This window comes from Chiloscyllium plagiosum, unplaced genomic scaffold (genome assembly GCF_037043375.1).
Source record: "Chiloscyllium plagiosum isolate Xiang-an unplaced genomic scaffold, Cpla_swu_hap1 HiC_scaffold_50, whole genome shotgun sequence".
Classification (NCBI taxonomy): Eukaryota; Metazoa; Chordata; class Chondrichthyes; order Orectolobiformes; family Hemiscylliidae; genus Chiloscyllium; species Chiloscyllium plagiosum.
The window spans coordinates 46602005-46624929 of NW_028270188.1; the positions used below are offsets into that span (position 1 = coordinate 46602005).

The 22925-nt window shown below is 53.5% G+C and overlaps 1 protein-coding gene across 1 annotated transcript in view; it reads left to right on the top strand.

Annotated features, from left to right (window-relative positions):
- vps45 (vacuolar protein sorting 45 homolog) overlaps positions 1 to 22925 on the top strand; it is a 123629-nt gene that overhangs the window by 22364 nt on the left and 78340 nt on the right. The window contains exons 6-9 of the mRNA XM_087984958.1: positions 3259 to 3396; positions 7382 to 7492; positions 12246 to 12380; positions 12464 to 12577. Of these exons, the coding sequence (XP_087841084.1) occupies positions 3259 to 3396; positions 7382 to 7492; positions 12246 to 12380; positions 12464 to 12577 (498 nt within the window). The remainder of the gene's footprint in view (positions 1 to 3258; positions 3397 to 7381; positions 7493 to 12245; positions 12381 to 12463; positions 12578 to 22925) is intronic.

Consider the following 22925-nt stretch of genomic DNA (forward strand, 5'->3'; position numbering starts at 1 on the left):
AGTTATTCTAGATGGGGACAGTGTGGGAGTGAGATTCCCTTTGCCGGAGTTATTCTAGATGTGGACAATGTGGGAGTGAGATTCCCTTTGCTGGAGTTATTCTAGATGTGGACAATGTGGGAGTGAGATTCCGTTTGCTGGAGTTATTCTAGATGTGGACAATTTGGGTGTGAGATTCCCTTTGCTGGAGCTATTCTCGATGTGGACAATGTGGGAGTGAGATTCCCTTTGCTGGAGTTATTCTAGATGTGGACTATGTGGGAGTGTGATTCCCTTTATCGGAGTTATTCTCGATGTGGACAATGTGGGAGTGAGATTCCCTTTGCTGGTGTTATTCTAGATGTGGACAATGTGGGAGTGAGATTCCCTTTGCTGGAGTTATTCTAGATGTGGACAATGTGGGAGCGAGATTCCCTTTGCTGGAGTTATTCTAGATGTGGACAATGTGGGAGTGAGATTCCCTTTGCTGGAGTTGGCCCAGATGTGGACAATGTGGGAGTGAGATTCCCTTTGCTGGTGTTATTCTAGATGTGGACAGTGTGGGATTGAGATTCCCTTTGCTGGAGTTATTCTCGGTGTGGACAGTGTGGGATTGAGATTCCATTTGCTGGAGTTATTCTAGATGTGGACAGTGTGGGAGTGAGATTCCCTTTCCCGGAGTGGGCCTAGATGTGGACAATGTGGGAGTGTGATTCCCTTTATCGGAGTTGTTCTAGATGTGGACAATGTGCGAGTGAGATTCCCTTTGCTGGAGTTATTCTCGATGTGGACACTGTGGGAGTGAGATTCCCTTTGCTGGAGTTATTCTCGATGTGGACAATGTGGGAGTGAGATTCCCTTTGCTGGAGTTATACTAGATGTGGACAGTGTGGGATTGAGATTCCCTTTGCTGGAGTTATTCTAGATGTGGACAATTTGGGAGTGAGATTCCCTTTGCTGGAGCTATTCTCGATGTGGACAATGTGGGAGTGAGATTCCCTTTGCTGGAGTTATTCTAGATGTGGACAATTTGGGAGTGAGATTCCCTTTGCTGGAGTGGGCCTAGATGTGGACAATGTTGGAGTGTGATTCCCTTTATCGGAGTTATTCTAGATGTGGACAGTGTGGGAGTGCGATTCCCTTTGCCGGAGTTATTCTAGATGTAGATAATTTGGGAGTGAGATTTCCTTTGCTGGAGTTATTCTAGATGTGGACAATGTGGGAGTGACATTCCCTTTGCTGGAGTTATTCTAGATGTGGACAGTGTGGGAGTGAGATTCCCTTTGCTGGTGTTATTCTAGATGTGGACAGTGTGGGAGTGAGATTCCCTTTGCTGGAGTTATTCTAAATGTGGACAATGTGGGAGTGAGATTCCCTTTGCTGGAGTTATTCTCCATGTGGACAATGTGGGAGCGAGATTCCCTTTGCAGGAGTTATTCTAGATGTCGACAATTTGGGAGTGAGATTTCCTTTGCTGGAGTTATTCTAGATGTGGACAATGTGGGAGTGAGATTCCCTTTGCTGGAGTTATTCTCGATGTGGACAATGTGGGAGCGAGATTCCGTTTGCTGGAGTTATTCTAGATGTGGACAATGTGGGAGTGAGATTCCGTTTGCTGGATTTATTCTCGATGTGGACAATGTGGGAATGAGATTCCCTTTTCTGGAGTTATTCTCCATGTGGACAATGTCGGAGTGAGATTCCCCATTGCTGGGGTTATTCTCGATGTGGACCGTGAATGAGTGAGATTCCCCCCTTGCTGGAGTTTTTGTCGATGTGGACCGTGAATGAGTGAGATTCCCCCCTTGCTGGATTAATGATCAGTGGGTATATCTCTGCCGTGGAATTGTTGTTTCTTTGGACAGTGCTGTGAATGGTATTGGTGCGAAATGACATGTGACCTGAGCTGTTTGGAATGAAGATCCTACTGCTGCTAATTTCAGTCCAAGTTAGCTCTGAGTGGTCGTCTCATCGGTTAAATGCTGAGACTGAGAGTGTGGGGCCTGCGTGCTGTCTCCTTGCACATTAGTCTTCCCTCAAGACAGAAAGCAGCACTGTATAACGGTGGGTTTGGGCTTCGGATGAACTGTTCTGATGTGACTGTGTGCCATAGTTATTCCCAATAATAACGTCTGTGGTTTTGAGTGTACTGGAGAAGGAGTATTGTTGTGTATAACCTGTGCCTTGGGAGGATTTAATGAAAATGCAATTTAATATTGTGTGTTTGGAATGTGAACTATAAATTGATTTTGAGTTTGAATTGGTGGAAAGCTTACTGTGAACAAGCTATCCAGCCGATCTCTCCCATTTCTGAAAAAGAGACCCTCTGTATCAGTTCAGGGAGATTCCTGTTTGTGCTTTTGAGAAAAATGATTGAAAGTACACTTCAGGGTTGTGTGTGCTGAGCCGAGCTGCAGAGACCCCCATGCATGTTTAATGGTATCAGCACATGTACACACAATATCAGAGCCTCAGACTCGGGATCTTCCGACACTTTGTCATTCTGCTTTGAAGAATAATCCAAGTGAAAGGAAAGACTTCTCTTCTGAGAAATCGGTTTTTTCTCTTTTCCTGAGAAATGAGTGAGTAAGATTCTGTGCGTTTGGAGTTTATTTAGAGGAATAAGCATTTCTCCTCCTCGATTACTAACTGTGAATGTTAACCAGTTCCTGCATCTTTCTTGAGTCAGTTTGCTTTGTTGGTAAACCCATAATTGTATGTCCTGAGAAGCCTGGCTGATGGATCGTTTTGTTTACAATCTGATCATGTTTATTTGGTCACCTGGGTAAATGAGGTGATGGATAACAGTCATATTACAGAGGTTTACTCTGTACAGCTACACAATCCTTTTTCCGAAATCCGAAAAGCTCCGAAATCCAAAGTTTTTCTCGTGAAGTTCTTTTCTGTTATAACAAGGTTATTTGGCGTGTGAACAGGTCACCCAACTCCACCCCCACTCGACCCACATGACTCCGATGTGACGTGGCACCATGGTCCCTCACTGGCAGCTGGCAGTTGTGTCTCAGCGCTTGGACCAGTCACATGTGGGTCTGCTGTTTGGGAAGATTTTAAAAATTTCAGTGTGAAAATGTCACTTATTCTGAAATCTGAAAAATTCCAAATCCCAAAAAGCAACTGGCCCCCTGAGGATTTCAGATAAAGGATTGTGTACCTGTATCTAACTGCGTGCTGTCCCTGTCCTGGAAATGAAATCATAGGGAGACTAGTGAGCTGTCTTTGTGTCTGATAGGGGTTAATGCTATCTGTCTTTCTGAACAGAGCAGGAACTGGAACTCTGCACATCTGGCACGAAGCACCCAAGGGCTGACCGCAGTCCTCCTGTCACTGAAGAAATGTCCTATGATTCGTTATCAGCTGTCCTCTGACATGGCGAAGAGGCTAGCAGAGAATGTGAAGGTGCTGCAGTACCATGGAGAGTTGTGTATGTGTGTAGATGGTTGTGTGGGGAAAGAGACAGTGCTATGCGGATTAGAGCGGAAGTGATGGTGAAAACAGTTGAGTGTCTGTGGTCCGTACAACAGAGCTTTGAAAACTGTTTGCCACCATGACCCCTTTTCAAGGCTTGACAATGACTGTGACCTCCTCAGAGAGAATTTTGTGAGCTAGGTATGGGTGGGCATTGGGGAGAAGGCATGTGAGACCAGGAAGAGGTGTTGTCCAGAATGGGTTTGGAGCAGTGTTCCACAGAGCACGTTTACTGTCTCGGAACATAAAGGCCCCAAAATGTCAGCTCACGGTCTTGCTTGGGCTCCTGAGCCCAGCTTTTGAGTACCCTGATGTACATACTGGATTCAGCAAGTCCCACTTGTTCACTTCATTGATTGGAACATTGAGAATGGTCCTTTTCTGCATTATAAGGAGTCACATACACTGATTTGACATTGACCACTGATGGTTCCACTCAGACCCTAATTCTGCCCAGCTGAGATCCACATATCAGATATCGTGAACTAATACCTCGGGATGCCTCACTTGCGCTATAAAAATCACTTGCTGTCACGATTTGTAGAATCATAGAATCGTTTAGAGTGTGGAAGCAAGCCATTCGGCCCATCAGGTTCAAACTGATTCTCTAAAGAGCATCCCACTGAGATCCCCATCCCCCCTTAACCCTGCATTTCCCATGGCTTAACCCACCTAGCCTGCACATCCCTGACACTATGGCCAATTTAGCACGGCCAATCCTCCCTAACCTGCACACCTTTGGATTGTGGGAGGTAACTGGCATTCCCAGAGGAAACCCACGCAGACACGGAGAGAATGTGCAAACTCCACACAGACAGTCCCCCAGGGCTGGAATTGAACCCACGTCCTTGGCGCTGTGAAGCAGCAGGGCTAACCACTGAGCCACTGTACCACCCATAAATATTCAGCACCTCAAGCAATTTCTAGTGTAGGGTAATGGTTGATTTGCTCTGTATCTAACCATGCTAGCTTTTGCCTGAGATGATTTGATACCAGTAATGAGGGTTTGTTTCCCACCCATGTCCCTCCTTCAGTAAACACTGATGTTTCTATACAATAAAGAGTCTGCATTACAGAAGGTTGTGTGTTAACATGATTGTGAACGGTTGAAGAATGGTTGTTGAGTTGATTATGTGCTTATTAAAAGTATTACTATTGGCATTGCTCTGCACCAGCCGTCCAGCCAATTGTGGTTATCTTCTCAACCTCACCTCTTCCCTGAGACCTGGGGACCCTCGAGTTAAACCAGCAGCTGTTTTCTTTTAAATGAGAGGATAGCCCTGTGGTCAGAGATTCACAGAGATATACAACACACAAAGACACCCTTCATTCCAACCCGTCCATGCCGACCAGATATCCCAACCCAAACTAGTCCCACCTGCCAGCACCCGGCCCGTGTCCCTCCAAACCCTTCCTATTCATATACCCATCCAAGTGCCTCTTAAATGTTGCAATTGTACCAGCCTCCACCGCATCCTCTGGCAGCTCATTCCATACACTTAGCACCCTCTGTGTGAAATAGTTGCCCCTTGGGTCTCTTTTATATCTTTCCCCTCTCACCCTAACCCTATGCCCTCTAGGTTTGGACTTCCCGACCCCAGGGAAGAGACCTTGTTTATTCACCCTATCCATGCCCCTCATGATTTTGTAAACCTCTATAAGGTCACCCCTCAGCCTCCGATGCTCCAGGGAAAACAGCCCCAGCCTGTTCAGCCTCTCCCTGTAACTCAAATCCTCCAACCCTGGCAACATCCTTGTAAATCTTTTCTGAACCCTTTCAAGTTTCACAACATCTTTCCAATAGGAAGGAGACCAGACTTGCACGCAATATTCCAACAGTGGCCTAACCAATATCCTGTACAGACGCAACATGACCTCCCAACTCCTGTACTCAATACTCTGACCAATAAAGGAAAGCATATCAAACACCACCTTCACTATCCTATCTACCTGCGACTCCACTTTCAAGGAGCTATGAACCTGCACTCCAAGGTCTCTTTATTCAGCATCACTCCCCAAGACCTTACCATTAAGTGTATCAGTCCTGCCCTGATTTGCCTTTCCAAAAAGCAGCGCCTCACATTTATCTGAATTAAACTCCATCTGCCACTCCTCAGCCCATTTGTAGATGACACATCCAATTTTGGTGTCATCTCCAAACGTACTAACTATACTCTTATGTTCAAATCCAAATCATTCATATAAATGATGAAAAGAAGTGGACCCAGCACCGATCCTTGTGACACTCCACTGGTCACAGGCCTCCAGCCTGAAAAACAACCCTCCACCACCACCCTCTGTCTTCTACCTTTGAGCCAGTTCTGTATCCAAATGGCTAGTTCTCCCTGTATTCCATGAGATCTAACATTGCTAACCAGTCTCCGATGGGGAACCTTGTCGAACGCCTTACTGAAGTCCATATAGATCACATCTACTGCTCTGCCCTCATCAATCCTCTTTGTTACTTCTTCAAAAAACTCTATCAAGTTTGTGAGACATGATTTCCCACGCACAAAGCCATGTTGACTATCCCGAATCAGTCCTTGCCTTTCCAAATACATGTACATCCTGTCCCTCAGGATTCCCTCCAACAACATGCCCACCACCGAGGTCAGGCTCACTGGTCTATAGTTCCCTGGTTTGCCCTTACCACCCTTCTTAAAGAGTGGCACCACGTTAGCCAACCTCCAGTCTTCTGGCACCTCACCTGTGACTATCTGTGATATAAATACCTCAGCAAGGGGCCCAGCAATCACTTCTCTAGCTTCCCACAGAGTTCTCGGGTACACCTGATCAGGTCTTGGGGATTTATCCACTTTAATGTGTTTCAAGACATCCAGCACTTCCTCCTCTGTAATATGGACATTTTTCAAGATGTCACCATCTATTTCCCTACAGTCTATATCTTCCATGTCCTTTTCCACAGTAAACACAGATGCAAAATAATCATTTAGTATCTCCCCTATTTTCTGTGGCTCCACACAAAGGCCGCCTTGCTGATCTTTGAGGGGCCCTATTCTCTTCCCTAGTTACCCTTTTGTCCACAGTGTATTTGTAGAATCCCTTTGGATTCTCCTTAACCTTATTTGCCAAAGCTATCTCATGTCCTCATGATTTCCTTCTTAAGTATACTACTGCCTTTATACTCTTCTACAGATTAACTTGATCTATCCTGTCTATACCTGACATATGCTTCCTTCTTTTTCTTAACCAAACCCTCAATTTCTTTAGTCATCCAGCATTCCCTATACCTACCAGCCTTCCCTTTTACCCTGACAGGAATATACTTTCTCTGGATTCTTGTTACCTCATTTCTGAAGGCTTCTCATTTTCCAGCCGTCCCTTTACCTGCGAACATCTGCCTCCAATCAGCTTTCGAAAGTTCTTGCCTAATATTAGCCTTTCTCCAATTTAGAACTTCAACTTTTAGATCTGGTCTATCCTTTTCCATCACTATTTTAAATCTAATGGAATTATGGTCGCTAGCCCCAAAGTGCTCCCCCACTGACACCTCAGTCACCTGCCCTGCCTAATTTACCAAGAGTATGTCAAGTTTTGCACCTTCTCTAGTAGGTACATCCACATACTGAATCAGAAAATTGTCTTGTACACACTTAACAAATTCCTCTCCATCTGCCCTTGTTGGTGTCCCAGTCCCAGTCTATGTTTGGAAAGTTAAATTCCCCTACCATAGCCACCCCATTATTTTTACAGATAACTGAGATCTCCTTACAAATTTGTTTCTCGATTTCCAGGGGGTCTATAGGAAAATCCCAATAAGGTGATCATCACTTCCTGATTTCTCATTTCCACCTAAATAACTCCCCTGGGTGTATTCCCAGAAATAACCTCCCTAAATACCTCTGGGGCTATGGCAACTTTACCATTGCTGACATATCATTTGTTCTAATGGCAGCAAATCATCACCAAAGAGTATGAGCTGTTCGACTTCCGTAGGACTGAGGTGCCACCCCTGCTTCTCATCCTAGATCGCAGTGATGATGCTATCACCCCACTTCTAAACCAGGTGAGTCTTTAACCCCACTGCTGTCTGGCTGCTGATTGTGTGGCTTGGTGAACATTGCAGTGATGGCCCTTGAACACTGGAGGGAGCTGACGAACATACTCGTGATGTGAAGGAGCTGGTGTTGGGCTGGGCTGGACCAAGTTAACTATCACACAACACCAGGTTAGAGTCCAGCAGGTTTATTTGGAAGCACTAGCTTTTTGGAGCGCCGCGCAACCACAATGACTCAGTGGTTAGCTCTGCTCCCTCACAGCACCAGGGACCCGGGTTCGATTCCAGCCTCGGGTGACAGTCTGTGTAGAGTTTGCACATTCTCCCTGTGTCTGCATGGGTTTCCTCTGGGTGCTCCGGTTTCGTCCCACAGTCCAAAGATGTGCAGGTCAAGTAAATTGGCCATGCTAAATTGCCCGTAGTGTTAGGTGCATAAGTCAGAGGGGAATGAAGATGCATAAGTCAGGTGGGTTACTCTTCGGAAGGTCAGTGTGGACTGGATGGGCTGAAGGGCCTGTTTCCACACTGTAGGGAATCTAATCTAACCTGGTGTTGTGTGATTTTTAACAGTGATCCCAGGGTATGGTATCAAGAGACACCAACTGCCTTTCCTACGTGAGGGGAGGTAAAGCTGGAAATTCAATACCCAAAGTCAGCTGCATGTTTATGAACTCAGCAGTGTCCTGTTGATATTTTTCCCACAGTCAGCTGTCATAGGAGTTTTGCAGAAACTGTAAAAGTGCTGTCGTGTACATGTATAAATGGTTGTCTGTGGAAGTGAGGTAGAGACAGTGCTATGTGGGTGAAACAATCACTTTGTACCTTTGAGTCAGAAAGGGATGAACTGAAAGTGATGGAATAAAACTTCTGTTACTTGTGTGCAGGGATTCAATCACAAAATTCCGAGACAGACGCAGTCCTCTTTGTAAAAACTGAAACATTCTGAAGTGCCATGGTTAATGCTGAACGATGACCGGGACCCATTGTTGATACCGACAGGTTCAGGGTCACCATTTCAATACCGACTGGGTCAGGGTCACCATTTCAATACCAACGGGGTCAGGGTCACCATTTCAATACCGACAGGGTCAGGGTCACCATTTCAATACCGACAGGGTCAGGGGCACCATTTCAATACCGACAGGTTCCCGGGGTCACCATTTCAATACCGACAGGTTCCCGGGGTCACCATTTCAATACCGACAGGGTCAGGGTCACCATTTCAATACCGACAGGGTCAGGGTCACCATTTCAATACCGACGGGGTCAGGGTCACCATTTCAATACCGACTGGGTCAGGGTCACCATTTCAATACCGACAGGTTCCCGGGGTCACCATTTCAATACCGACGGGGTCAGGGTCACCATTTCAATACCGACTGGGTCAGGGTCACCATTTCAACACCGACAGGGTCAGGGTCACCATTTCAATACCGACAGGGTCAGGGTCACCATTTCAATACCGACAGGGTCAGGGTCACCATTTCAATACCGACTGGGTCAGGGTCACCATTTCAATACCGACAGGGTCAGGGTCACCATTTCAATACCGACTGGGTCAGGGTCACCATTTCAATACCGACAGGGTCAGGGTCACCATTTCAACATCGACAGGTTCCCGGGGTCACCATTTCAATACCGACTGGGTCAGGGTCACCATTTCAATACCGACAGGTTCCCGGGGTCACCATTTCAATACCGACAGGGTCAGGGTCACCATTTCAATACCGACAGGTTCCCGGGGTCACCATTTCAACACCGACAGGGTCAGGGTCACCATTTCAATACCGACAGGGTCAGGGTCACCATTTCAATACCGACGGGGTCAGGGTCACCATTTCAATACCGACAGGGTCAGGGTCACCATTTCAATACCGACTGGTTCCCGGGGTCACCATTTCAATACCGACAGGGTCAGGGTCACCATTTCAATACCGACGGGGTCAGGGTCACCATTTCAATATCGACAGGGTCAAGGTCTCCATTTCAACATCGACAGGGTCAGGGTCACCATTTCAATACCGACAGGTTCCCGGGGTCACCATTTCAATACCGACGGGGTCAGGGTCACCATTTCAATACCGACAGGTTCCCGGGGTCACCATTTCAATACCGACAGGGTCAGGGTCACCATTTCAATACCGACAGGTTCCCGGGGTCACCATTTCAACACCGACAGGGTCAGGGTCACCATTTCAATACCGACTGGTTCCCGGGGTCACCATTTCAATACCGACAGGGTCAGGGTCTCCATTTCAACATCGACAGGGTCAGGGTCACCATTTCAATACCGACAGGGTCAGGGTCACCATTTCAATACCGACAGGGTCAGGGTCACCATTTCAATACCGACAGGTTCCCGGGGTCACCATTTCAATACCGACAGGGTCAGGGTCACCATTTCAATACCGACAGGGTCAGGGTCACCATTTCAATACCGACAGGTTCCCGGGGTCACCATTTCAATACCGACAGGGTCAGGGTCACCATTTCAATACCGACAGGGTCAGGGTCACCATTTCAATACCGACAGGGTCAGGGTCACCATTTCAATACCGACAGGTTCCCGGGGTCACCATTTCAATACCGACAGGTTCCCGGGGTCACCATTTCAATACCGACAGGGTCAGGGTCACCATTTCAATACCGACAGGGTCAGGGTCACCATTTCAATACCGACAGGTTCCCGGGGTCACCATTTCAATACCGACGGGGTCAGGGTCACCATTTCAATACCGACTGGGTCAGGGTCACCATTTCAATACCGACGGGGTCAGGGTCACCATTTCAATACCGACAGGGTCAGGGTCACCATTTCAATACCGACAGGGTCAGGGTCACCATTTCAATACCGACAGGGTCAGGGTCACCATTTCAATACCGACAGGTTCAGGGTCAGGGTCACCATTTCAATACCGACGGGGTCAGGGTCACCATTTCAATACCGACAGGTTCAGGGTCAGGGTCACCATTTCAATACCGACGGGGTCAGGGTCAGGGTCACCATTTCAATACCGACGGGGTCAGGGTCACCATTTCAATACCGACGGGGTCAGGGTCACCATTTCAATACCGACAGGTTCAGGGTCACCATTTCAATACCGACGGGGTCAGGGTCACCATTTCAATACCGACGGGGTCAGGGTCACCATTTCAATACCGACGGGGTCAGGGTCACCATTTCAATACCGACAGGTTCAGGGTCAGGGTCACCATTTCAATACCGACAGGTTCAGGGTCACCATTTCAATACCGACGGGGTCAGGGTCACCATTTCAATACCGACGGGGTCAGGGTCACCATTTCAATACCGACAGGTTCAGGGTCACCATTTCAATACCGACGGGGTCAGGGTCACCATTTCAATACCGACAGGGTCAGGCTCACCATTTCAATACCGACAGTGTCGCGGGGTCACCATTTCAATACCGACAGTGTCAGGGTCTCCATTTCAACACCGACAGGGTCAGGGTCACCATTTCAATACCGACAGGTTCCCGGGGTCACCATTTCAATACCGACAGGGTCAGGGTCACCATTTCAATACCGACAGGGTCGCGGGGTCACCATTTCAATACCGACAGGTTCCCGGGGTCACCATTTCAATACCGACAGGTTCCCGGGGTCACCATTTCAATACCGACGGGGTCAGGGTCACCATTTCAATACCGACAGGGTCAGGGTCACCATTTCAATACCGACAGGGTCAGGGTCACCATTTCAATACCGACAGGTTCAGGGTCACCATTTCAATACCGACAGGTTCAGGGTCACCATTTCAATACCGACGGGGTCAGGGTCACCATTTCAACACCGACAGGGTCAGGGTCACCATTTCAATACCGACAGGTTCAGGGTCACCATTTCAATACCGACGGGGTCAGGGTCACCATTTCAATACCGACGGGGTCAGGGTCACCATTTCAACACCGACAGGGTCAGGGTCACCATTTCAATACCGACAGGTTCAGGGTCACCATTTCAATACCGACGGGGTCAGGGTCACCATTTCAATACCGACGGGGTCAGGGTCACCATTTCAACACCGACAGGGTCAGGGTCACCATTTCAATACCGACAGGTTCAGGGTCACCATTTCAATACCGACGGGGTCAGGGTCACCATTTCAATACCGACAGGTTCAGGGTCACCATTTCAATACCGACGGGGTCAGGGTCACCATTTCAATACCGACAGGGTCAGGCTCACCATTTCAATACCGACAGTGTCGCGGGGTCACCATTTCAATACCGACAGTGTCAGGGTCTCCATTTCAACACCGACAGGGTCAGGGTCACCATTTCAATACCGACAGGTTCCCGGGGTCACCATTTCAATACCGACAGGGTCAGGGTCACCATTTCAATACCGACAGGGTCGCGGGGTCACCATTTCAATACCGACAGGTTCCCGGGGTCACCATTTCAATACCGACAGGTTCCCGGGGTCACCATTTCAATACCGACGGGGTCAGGGTCACCATTTCAATACCGACAGGGTCAGGGTCACCATTTCAATACCGACAGGTTCCCGGGGTCACCATTTCAATACCGACAGGTTCCCGGGGTCACCATTTCAATACCGACAGGGTCAGGGTCACCATTTCAATACCGACAGGGTCAGGGGCACCATTTCAATACCGACAGGTTCCCGGAGACCACGTTTTAATACTGAGGTGTTCCCGAGGAGCACACACCAATATGAACAGGTTGCTGCTGACCCCTGTGCCTAATGCTTTGCTGAGTGCTGTCTTGTTTTGCAGTGGACGTACCAGGCCATGGTTCATGAGCTGCTGGGAATCAACAACAATCGAATAGATCTTTCCCGTGTGCCTGGAATCAGCCGGGAGCTGAAGGAAGTGGTGCTGTCCGCTGAGAATGACGAATTCTATGCAAATGTAAGACTGGGCTGAAAGGTTTTGTATTCTCTCGGAAGAGAGTTTGTGTTCCCGTCGCACTCATACCCATTCCTGTCCGACAGAACATGTACCTGAACTTTGGTGAGATCGGCACAAACATTCGGAACTTGATGGAGGACTTTCAGAAAAAGAAAGCAAAGGGCCAGCAGAAAGTGGAGTCCATCGCTGACATGAAGGTCAGTGGGAGTGGGTGGGAGAGAAAGGGGTACTTCAACAGCGAGAGGAGAATGGCACGGGGTTCAGGCAGGGTGGGAAATGGGGACAGGGTTAAGGGAGGGTGGGAAATGGGGACGGGGTTCAGGCAGGGTGGGAAATGGGGACAGGGTTAAGGGAGGGTGGGAAATGGGGACGGGGTTAAGGGAGGGTGGGAAATGGGGACGGGGTTAAGGGAGGGTGGGAAATGGGGACGGGGTTCAGGGAGGGTGGGAAATGGGGACGGGGTTAAGGGAGGGTGGGAAATGGGGACGGGGTTCAGGCAGGGTCGGAAATGGGGACAGGGTTAAGGGAGGGTGGGAAATGGGGACGGGGTTCAGGCAGGGTCGGAAATGGGGACAGGGTTAAGGGAGGGTGGGAAATGGGGACGGGGTTCAGGCAGGGTGGGAAATGGGGACAGGGTTAAGGGAGGGTCGGAAATGGGGACAGGGTTAAGGGAGGGTGGGAAATGGGGACGGGGTTAAGGGAGGGTGGGAAATGGGGACGAGGTTAAGGGAGGGTGGGAAATGGGGACGGGGTTAAGGGAGGGTGGGAAATGGGGACAGGGTTCAGTCAAGGTGGGAAATGGGGACGGGGTTCAGGCAGGGTCGGAAATGGGGACAAGGTTAAGGGAGGGTGGGAAATGGGGACGGGGTTAAGGGAGGGTGGGAAATGGGGACGGGGTTAAGGGAGGGTGGGAAATGGGGACGGGGTTAAGGGAGGGTGGGAAATGGGGACGGGGTTAAGGGAGGGTGGGAAATGGGGACGGGGTTAAGGGAGGGTGGGAAATGGGGACGGGGTTAAGGGAGGGTGGGAAATGGGGACGGGGTTCAGGGAGGGTGGGAAATGGGGACGGGGTTAAGGGAGGGTGGGAAATGGGGACGGGGTTAAGGGAGGGTGGGAAATGGGGACAGGGTTCAGTCAAGGTGGGAAATGGGGACGGGGTTCAGGCAGGGTCGGAAATGGGGACAAGGTTAAGGGAGGGTGGGAAATGGGGACGGGGTTAAGGGAGGGTGGGAAATGGGGACGGGGTTAAGGGAGGGTTGGAAATGGGGACGGGGTTAAGGGAGGGTGGGAAATGGGGACGGGGTTAAGGGAGGGTGGGAAATGGGGACGGGGTTAAGGGAGGGTGGGAAATGGGGACGGGGTTCAGGGAGGGTGGGAAATGGGGACGGGGTTAAGGGAGGGTGGGAAATGGGGACGGGGTTAAGGGAGGGTGGGAAATGGGGACGGGGTTAAGGGAGGGTGGGAAATGGGGAGAGGGTTAAGGGAGGGTGGGAAATGGGGAGAGGGTTAAGGGAGGGTGGGAAATGGGGAGAGGGTTAAGGGAGGTTGGGAAATGGGGACGGGGTTAAGGGAGGGTGGGAAATGGGGAGGGGGTTAAGGGAGGGTGGGAAATGGGGAGAGGGTTAAGGGAGGGTGGGAAATGGGGAGAGGGTTAAGGGAGGGTGGGAAATGGGGAGAGGGTTAAGGGAGGGTGGGAAATGGGGAGGGGGTTAAGGGAGGGTGGGAAATGGGGACGGGGTTAAGGGAGGGTGGGAAATGGGGAGGGGGTTCAGGGAGGGTGGGAAATGGGGACGGGGTTAAGGGAGGGTGGGAAATGGACAGGGGGTTAAGGGAGGGTGGGAAATGGGGACGGGGTTCAGGGAGGGTGGGAAATGGGGAGAGGGTTAAGGGAGGGTGGGAAATAGGGACGGGGTTAAGGGAGGGTGGGAAATAGGGACGGGGTGAAGGGAGGGTGGGAAATGGGGACGGGGTTAAGGGAGGGTGGGAAATGGGGACGGGGTTAAGGGAGGGTGCAAAATGGGGACGGGGTTCAGGGAGGGTGGGAAATGGGGATGGGGTTAAGGGAGGGTGGGAAATGGGGAGAGGGTTAAGGGAGGGAGGGAAATGGGGATGGGGTCAAGGGAGGGTGGGAAATGGGGATGGGGTCAAGTGAGGGTGGGAAATGGGGACGGGGTCAAGGGAGGGTGGGAAATGGGGACGGGATTCAGGGAGGGTGGGAAATGGGGACGGGGTTCAGGGAGGGTGGGAAATGGGGACGGGGTTAAGGGAGGGTGGGAAATGGGGATAGGGTTAAGGGAGGGTGGGAAATGGGGAGAGGGTTAAGGGAGGGTGGGAAATGGGGACGGGGTTAAGGGAGGGTGGGAAATGGGGAGAGGGTTAAGGGAGGGTGGGAAATGGGGAGAGGGTTAAGGGAGAGTGGGAAATGGGGACGGGGTTCAGGGAGGGTGGGAAATGGGGACGGGGTTAAGGGAGGGTGGGAAATGGGGAGAGGGTTAAGGGAGGGTGGGAAATGGGGAGAGGGTTCAGGGAGGTTGGGAAATGGGGACGGGGTTAAGGGAGGGTGGGAAATGGGCAGGGGGTTAAGGGAGGGTGGGAAATGGGGACGGGGTTCAGGGAGGGTGGGAAATGGGGAGAGGGTTAAGGGAGGGTGGGAAATAGGGACGGGGTTAAGGGAGGGTGGGAAATAGGGACGGGGTGAAGGGAGGGTGGGAAATGGGGACGGGGTTAAGGGATGGTGGGAAATGGGGACGGGGTTAAGGGTGGATGGGAAATGGGGAGAGGGTTCTGGGAGGGTGTGAAATGGGGACGGGGTTCAGGGAGGGTGCAAAATGGGGACGGGGTTCAGGGAGGGTGGGAAATGGGGACGGGGTTAAGGGAGGGTGGGAAATGGGGAGAGGGTTAAGGGAGGGTGGGAAATGGGGATGGGGTCAAGGGAGGGTGGGAAATGGGGACGGGGTCAAGGGAGGGTGGGAAATGGGGACGGGATTCAGGGAGGGTGGGAAATGGGGACGGGGTTCAGGGAGGGTGGGAAATGGGGACGGGGTTAAGGGAGGGTGGGAAATGGGGATAGGGTTAAGGGAGGGTGGGAAATGGGGAGAGGGTTAAGGGAGGGTGGGAAATGGGGACGGGGTTAAGGGAGGGTGGGAAATGGGGAGAGGGATAAGGGAGGGTGGGAAATGGGGAGAGGGTTAAGGGAGAGTGGGAAATGGGGACGGGGTTCAGGGAGGGTGGGAAATGGGGACGGGGTTAAGGGAGGGTGGGAAATGGGGAGAGGGTTAAGGGAGGGTGGGAAATGGGGAGAGGGTTCAGGGAGGTTGGGAAATGGGGACGGGGTTAAGGGAGGGTGGGAAATGGGCAGGGGGTTAAGGGAGGGTGGGAAATGGGGACGGGGTTCAGGGAGGGTGGGAAATGGGGAGAGGGTTAAGGGAGGGTGGGAAATAGGGACGGGGTTAAGGGAGGGTGGGAAATAGGGACGGGGTGAAGGGAGGGTGGGAAATGGGGACGGGGTTAAGGGATGGTGGGAAATGGGGACGGGGTTAAGGGTGGATGGGAAATGGGGAGAGGGTTCTGGGAGGGTGTGAAATGGGGACGGGGTTCAGGGAGGGTGCAAAATGGGGACGGGGTTCAGGGAGGGTGGGAAATGGGGACGGGGTTAAGGGAGGGTGGGAAATGGGGAGAGGGTTAAGGGAGGGTGGGAAATGGGGATGGGGTCAAGGGAGGGTGGGAAATGGGGACGGGGTCAAGGGAGGGTGGGAAATGGGGACGGGATTCAGGGAGGGTGGGAAATGGGGACGGGATTCAGGGAGGGTGGGAAATGGGGACGGGGTTCAGGGAGGGTGGGAAATGGGGACGGGGTTAAGGGAGGGTGGGAAATGGGGATAGGGTTAAGGGAGGGTGGGAAATGGGGAGAGGGTTAAGGGAGGGTGGGAAATGGGGACGGGGTTAAGGGAGGGTGGGAAATGGGGAGAGGGTTAAGGGAGAGTGGGAAATGGGGAGGGGGTTAAGGGAGAGTGGGAAATGGGGACGGGGTTCAGGGAGGGTGGGAAATGGGGACGGGGTTAAGGGAGGGTGGGAAATGGGGAGAGGGTTAAGGGAGGGTGGGAAATGGGGAGAGGGTTAAGGGAGGGTGGGAAATGGGGACGGGGTCAAGGGAGGGTGGGAAATGGGGACGGGGTCAAGGGAGGGTGGGAAATGGGGACGGGGTCAAGGGAGGGTGGGAAATGGGGACGGGGTCAAGGGAGGGTGGGAAATGGGGACGGGGTTAATGGAGGGTGGGAAATGGGGACGGGGTCAAGGGAGGGTGGGAAATGGGGACGGGGTCAAGGGAGGGTGCGAAATGGGGAGGGGGTTAAGGGAGGGTGGGAAATGGGGACGGGGTTAAGGGAGGGTGTGAAATGGGGAGAGGGTTAAGGGAGGGTGGGAAATGGGGAGAGGGTTAAGGGAGGTTGGGAAATGGGGAGAGGGTTAAGGGAGGGTGGGAAATGGGGACAGGGTTAAGGGAGGGTGGGAAATGGGGTGAGGGTTAAGGGAGGTTGGGAAATGGGGAGAGGGTTAAGGGAGGTTGGGAAATGGGGAGAGGGTTAACACAGTTTGGGAAATGGGGAGAGGGTTCAGGGAGGGTGGGAAATGGGGAGAGGGTTAAGGGAGGTTGGGAAATGGGGAGAGGGTTAACACAGTTTGGGAAATGGGGAGAGGGTTCAGGGAGGGTGGGAAATGGGGAGAGGGTTAAGGGAGGGTGGGAAATGGGGACGGGGTTAAGGGAGGGTGGGAAATGGGGACGGGGTTAAGGGAGGGTGGGAAATGGGGAGGGGGTTAAGGGAGGGTGGGAAATGGGGACGGTGTTCAGGGAGTGTGGGAAATGGGGACGCGGTTAAGGGAGGGTGGGAAATGGGCACAGGGTTAAGGAAGGGTGGGAAATGGGGAGAGGGTTAAGGGAGGGTGGGAAATGGGGAGAGGGTTAAGGGAGGTTGGGAAATGGGGAGAGGGTTAAGTGAGTGTGGGAAATGGGGAGGGGGTTAAGGGAGGGAGGGAAATGGTGACTGGGAATAGGAGCATGGTTTAATGGGGACGGGGAATAGGGGCGTGGTTAACGGGGACGGGGAATCGGAGGATGGTTAATGGAGACGGGGAATAGGGACGTGGTTAACGGGGACGGGGAATAGGGGCGTGGTTAACGGGGACCGTGAATAGGGGCGTGGTTAATGGGGACGGGGAATAGGGGCGTGGTTAACGGGGACGGGGAATAGGGGGGTGGTTAACGGGGACGGGGAATAGGGGCGTGGTTAATGGGGACGGGGAATAGGGGCGTGGTTAACGGGGACGGGGAATAGGGGCGTGGTTAACGGGGACGGGGAATAGGAGTGTGGTTAATGGGGACGGGGAATAGGGGCGTGGTTAATGGGGACGGGGAATAGGGGCGTGGTTAACGGGGACGGGGAAGAGGAGGGTGGTTAACGGGGACGGGGAATAGGGGCGTGGTTAACGGGGACAGGGAATAGGAGGGTGGTTAATGGGGACGGGGAATAGGAGGGTGGTTAACGGGGACGGGGAATAGGGGCGTGGTTAACGGGGACGGGGAATAGGAGGGTGGTTAATGGGGACGGGGAATAGGGGCGTGGTTAACGGGGACGGGGAATAGGGGGGTGGTTAACGGGGACGGGGAATAGGAGGGTGGTTAATGGGGACGGGGAATAGGGGCGTGGTTAACGGGGACGGGGAATAGGAGGGTGGTTAATGGGGACGGGGAATAGGAGGGTGGTTAACGGGGACGGGGAATAGGGGCGTGGTTAACGGGGACGGGGAATAGGAGGGTGGTTAATGGGGACGGGGAATAGGAGGGTGGTGAACGGGGACGGGGAATAGGGGCGTGGTTAACGGGGACGGGGAATAGGAGGGTGGTTAATGGGGACGGGGAATAGGGGCGTGGTTAACGGGGACGGGGAATAGGAGGGTGGTTAATGGGGACGGGGAATAGGAGGGTGGTTAACGGGGACGGGGAATAGGGGCGTGGTTAACGGGGACGGGGAATAGGAGGGTGGTTAATGGGGACGGGGAATAGGGGCGTGGTTAATGGGGACGGGGAATAGGAGGGTGGTTAATGGGGACGGGGAATAGGGGCGTGGTTAACGGGGACGGGGAATAGGGGCGTGGTTAACAGTAACGGGGAATAGGAGGGTGGTTAATGGGGACGGGGAATAGGGGCGTGGTTAATGGGGACGGGGAATAGGGGGGTGGTTAACGGGGACGGGGAATAGGAGGGTGGTTAATGGGGACGGGGGATAGGGGCGTGGTTAACGGGGACGGGGAATAGGAGGGTGGTTAATGGGGACGGGGAATAGGGGCGTGGTTAACGGGGACGGGGAATAGGGGCGTGGTTAATGGGGATGGGGAATAGGGGTGTGGTTAATGGGGACGGGGAATAGGAGCGTGGTTAACAGGGACGGGGAATAGGGGCGTGGTTAATGGGGACGGGGAATAGGAGCGTGGTTAACAGGGACGGGGAATAGGGGCGTGGTTAACAGGAACGGGGAATAGGAGGGTGGTTAATGGGGACGGGGAATAGGGGCGTGGTTAATGGGGACGGGGAATAGGGGCGTGGTTAACAGGAACGGGGAATAGGGGCGTGGTTAACGGGGACGGGGAATAGGGGCGTGGTTAATGGGGACGGGGAATAGGGACGTGGTTAACAGGGATGGGGAATAGGAGGGTGGTTAATGGGGACGGGGAATAGGGGCGTGGTTAACGGGGATGGGGAATCGGAGCGTGGTTAAAGGGGACGGGGAAGAGGAGGGTGGTTAACGGGGACGGGGAATAGGAGCGTGGTTAACGGGGACGGGGAATAGGAGGGTGGTTAATGGGGACGGGGAATAGGGGCGTGGTTAACGGGGATGGGGAATCGGAGCGTGGTTAAAGGGGACGGGGAAGAGGAGGGTGGTTAACGGGGACGGGGAATAGGAGCGTGGTTAACGGGGACGGGGAATAGGTGGGTGGTTAATGGGGACGGGGAATAGGGGCGTGGTTAACGGGGACGGGGAATAGGAGGGTGGTTAATGGGGATGGGGAATAGGGGCGTGGTTAACGGGGACGGGGAATAGGGGGGTGGTTAATGGGGATGGGGAATAGGGGCGTGGTTAACGGGGACGGGGAATAGGGGGGTGGTTAATGGGGACGGGCAATAGGGGCGTGGTTAACGGGGACGGGGAATAGGGGCGTGCTTAACGGGGACGGGGAATAGGGGCGTGGTTAACGGGGACGGGGAATAGGGGCGTGGTTAAAGGGGACGGGGAATAGGGGCGTGGTTAACGGGGAATAGGGGCGTGGTTAACAGTAACGGGGAATAGGAGGGTGGTTAATGGGGACGGGGAATAGGGGCGTGGTTAATGGGGACGGGGAATAGGGGGGTGGTTAACGGGGAATGGGAATAGGAGGGTGGTTAATGGGGACGGGGAATAGGGGCGTGGTTAACGGGGACGGGGAATAGGAGGGTGGTTAACGGGGACGGGGAATAGGGGCGTGGTTAACGGGGACGGGGAATAGGGGCGTGGTTAATGTGGATGGGGAATAGGGGTGTGGTTAATGGGGACGGGGAATAGGAGCGTGGTTAACAGGGACGGGGAATAGGGGCGTGGTTAATGGGGACGGGGAATAGGAGCGTGGTTAACAGGGACGGGGAATAGGGGCGTGGTTAATGGGGACGGGGAATAGGGGCGTGGTTAACGGGGACGGGGTATAGGGGCGTGGTTAACGGGGACGGGGAATAGGGGGGTGGTTAACGGGGACGGGGAATGTGGCGTGGATAATGGGGACGGGGAATAGGGGCGTGGTTAATGGGGACGGGGAATCGGAGGGTGGTTAACGGGGACCGGAAATAGGAGCGTGGTTAACGGGGACGGGGAATAGGGGCGTGGTTAACGGGGATGGGGAATCGGAGCGTGGTTAATGGGGACGGGGAATAGGAGCGTGGTTAAAGGGGACGGGGAATAGGGGCGTGGTTAACGGGGACGGGGAATAGGGGGGTGGTTAATGGGGACGGGGAATAGGAGGGTGGTTAACGGGGATGGGGAATAGGAGCGTGGTTAAAGGGGACGGGGAATAGGGGCGTGGTTAACGGGGACGGGGAATAGGGGGGTGGTTAACGGGGACGGGGAATAGGAGCGTGGTTAACGGGGATGGGGAATAGGAGCGTGGTTAATGGGGATGGGGAATAGGGGCGTGGTTAATGGGGACGGGGAATAGGAGCGTGGTTAACGGGGACGGGGAATAGGGGGGTGGTTAACGGGTACGGGGAATAGGAGGGTGCTTAATGGGGATGGGGAATAGGGGCGTGGTTAACGGGGACGGGGAATAGGGGCGTGTTTAACGGGGACGGGGAATCGGAGGGTGGTTAACGGGGACGGGGAATAGGGGCGTGGTTAACTGGGACGGGGAATAGGGACGTGGTTAACGGGGACGGGGAATCGGAGGGTGGTTAACGGGGACGGGGAATAGGGGCGTGGCTAATGGGGATGGGGAATAGGAGCGTGGTTAAAGGGGACGGGGAATAGGGTCGTGGTTAACGGGGACGGGGAATAGGGGGGTGGTTAACGGGGACGGGGAATAGGAGGGTGCTTAATGGGGATGGGGAATAGGGGCGTGGTTAACGGGGACGGGGAATAGGGGCGTGGTTAACGGGGACGGGGAATCGGAGGGTGGTTAACGGGGACGGGGAATAGGGGCGTGGCTAATGGGGACAAGGAATAGGGGCGTGGTTAACTGGGACGGGGAATAGGGACGTGGTTAACGGGGACGGGGAATCGGAGGGTGGTTAATGGGGACGAGGAATAGGGGCGTGGTTAACAGGGACGGGGAATAGGAGGGTGGTTAACGGGGACGGGGAATAGGAGGGTGATTAACGGGGACGGGGAATAGGAGGGTGGTTAACGGGGACGGGGAATAGGAGGGTGGTTAATGGGGACGGAAAATAGGGGCGTGGTTAACGGGGACGGGGAATAGGAGGGTGGTTAATGGGGACGGGAAATAGGGGCGTGGTTAATGGGGACGGGGAATAGGGGCGTGGTTAACGGGGACGGGGAATAGGAGGGTGGTTAATGGGGACGAGGAATAGGGGCGTGGTTAATGGGGACGGGGAATAGGGGCGTGGTTAATGGGGACGGAAAATAGGGGCATGGTTAACGGGGACGGGGAATAGGAGGGTGGTTAATGGGGACGGGGAATAGGGGCGTGGTTAATGGGGACGGGGAATAGGGGCGTGGTTAACGGGGACGGGGAATAGGAGGGTGGTTAACGGGGACGGGGAATAGGAGGGTGGTTAACGGGGACGGGGAATAGGGGCGTGGTTAATGGGGACGGGGAATAAGGGCGTGGTTAATGGGGACGGGGAATAGGGGCGTGGTTAACGTGGACGGGAAATAGGGGCGTGGTGAATGGGGACGGGGAATAGGAGGGTGGTTAATGGGGACGGGGAATAGGGGCGTGGTTAACGGGGACGGGGAATAGGAGGGTGGTTAATGGGGACGGGGAATAGGGGCGTGGTTAATGGGGACGGGGAATAGGGGCGTGGTTAACGGGGACGGGAAATAGGAGGGTGGTTAATGGGGACGGGGAATAGGGTCGTGGTTAACGGGGACGGGGAATAGGAGTGTGGTTAATGGGGACGGGGAATAGGGGCGTGGTTAATGGGGACGGGGAATAGGGGGGTGGTTAATGGGGACGGGGAATAGGGGCATGGTTAACGGGGACGGGGAATAGGAGGGTGGTTAACAGGGACGGGGAATAGGGGCGTGATTAACGGGGACGGGGAATAGGGGCGTGGTTAACGGGGACGGGGAATAGGGGCGTGGTTAACATGGACGGGGAATAGGAGGGTGGTTAATGGGGACGGGGAATAGGAGTGTGGTTAATGGGGACGGGGAATAAGAGTCTGGTTCATGGGGACGGGGAATAGGAGTGTGGTTAATGGGGACGGGGAATAGGGGCGTGGTTAACGGGGACGGGGAATAGGAGGGTGGTTAACAGGGACGGGGAATAGGGGCGTGGTTAATGGGGACGGGGAATGGGGGCGTGGTTAACAGGGACGGGGAATAGGGGCGTGGTTAATGGGGACGGGGAATAGGGGCGTGGTTAACAGGGACGGGGAATAGGGGCGTGGTTAATGGGGACAGGGAATGGGGCGTGGTTAACAGGGACGGGGAATAGGGGCGTGGTTAATGGGGACAGGGAATAGGGGCGTGGTTAATGGGGACGGGGAATAGGGGCGTGGTTAACAGGGACGGGGAATAGGGGCGTGGTTAATGGGGACAGGGAATAGGGGCGTGGTTAACGGGGACGAGGAATAGGGGCGTGGTTAACGGGGACGGGGAATAGGAGCGTGGTTAACGGGGATGGGGAATAGGAGCGTGGTTAATGGGGATGGGGAATAGGGGCGTGGTTAATGGGGACGGGGAATAGGAGCGTGGTTAACGGGGACGGGGAATAGGGGGGTGGTTAACGGGTACGGGGAATAGGAGGGTGCTTAATGGGGATGGGGAATAGGGGCGTGGTTAACGG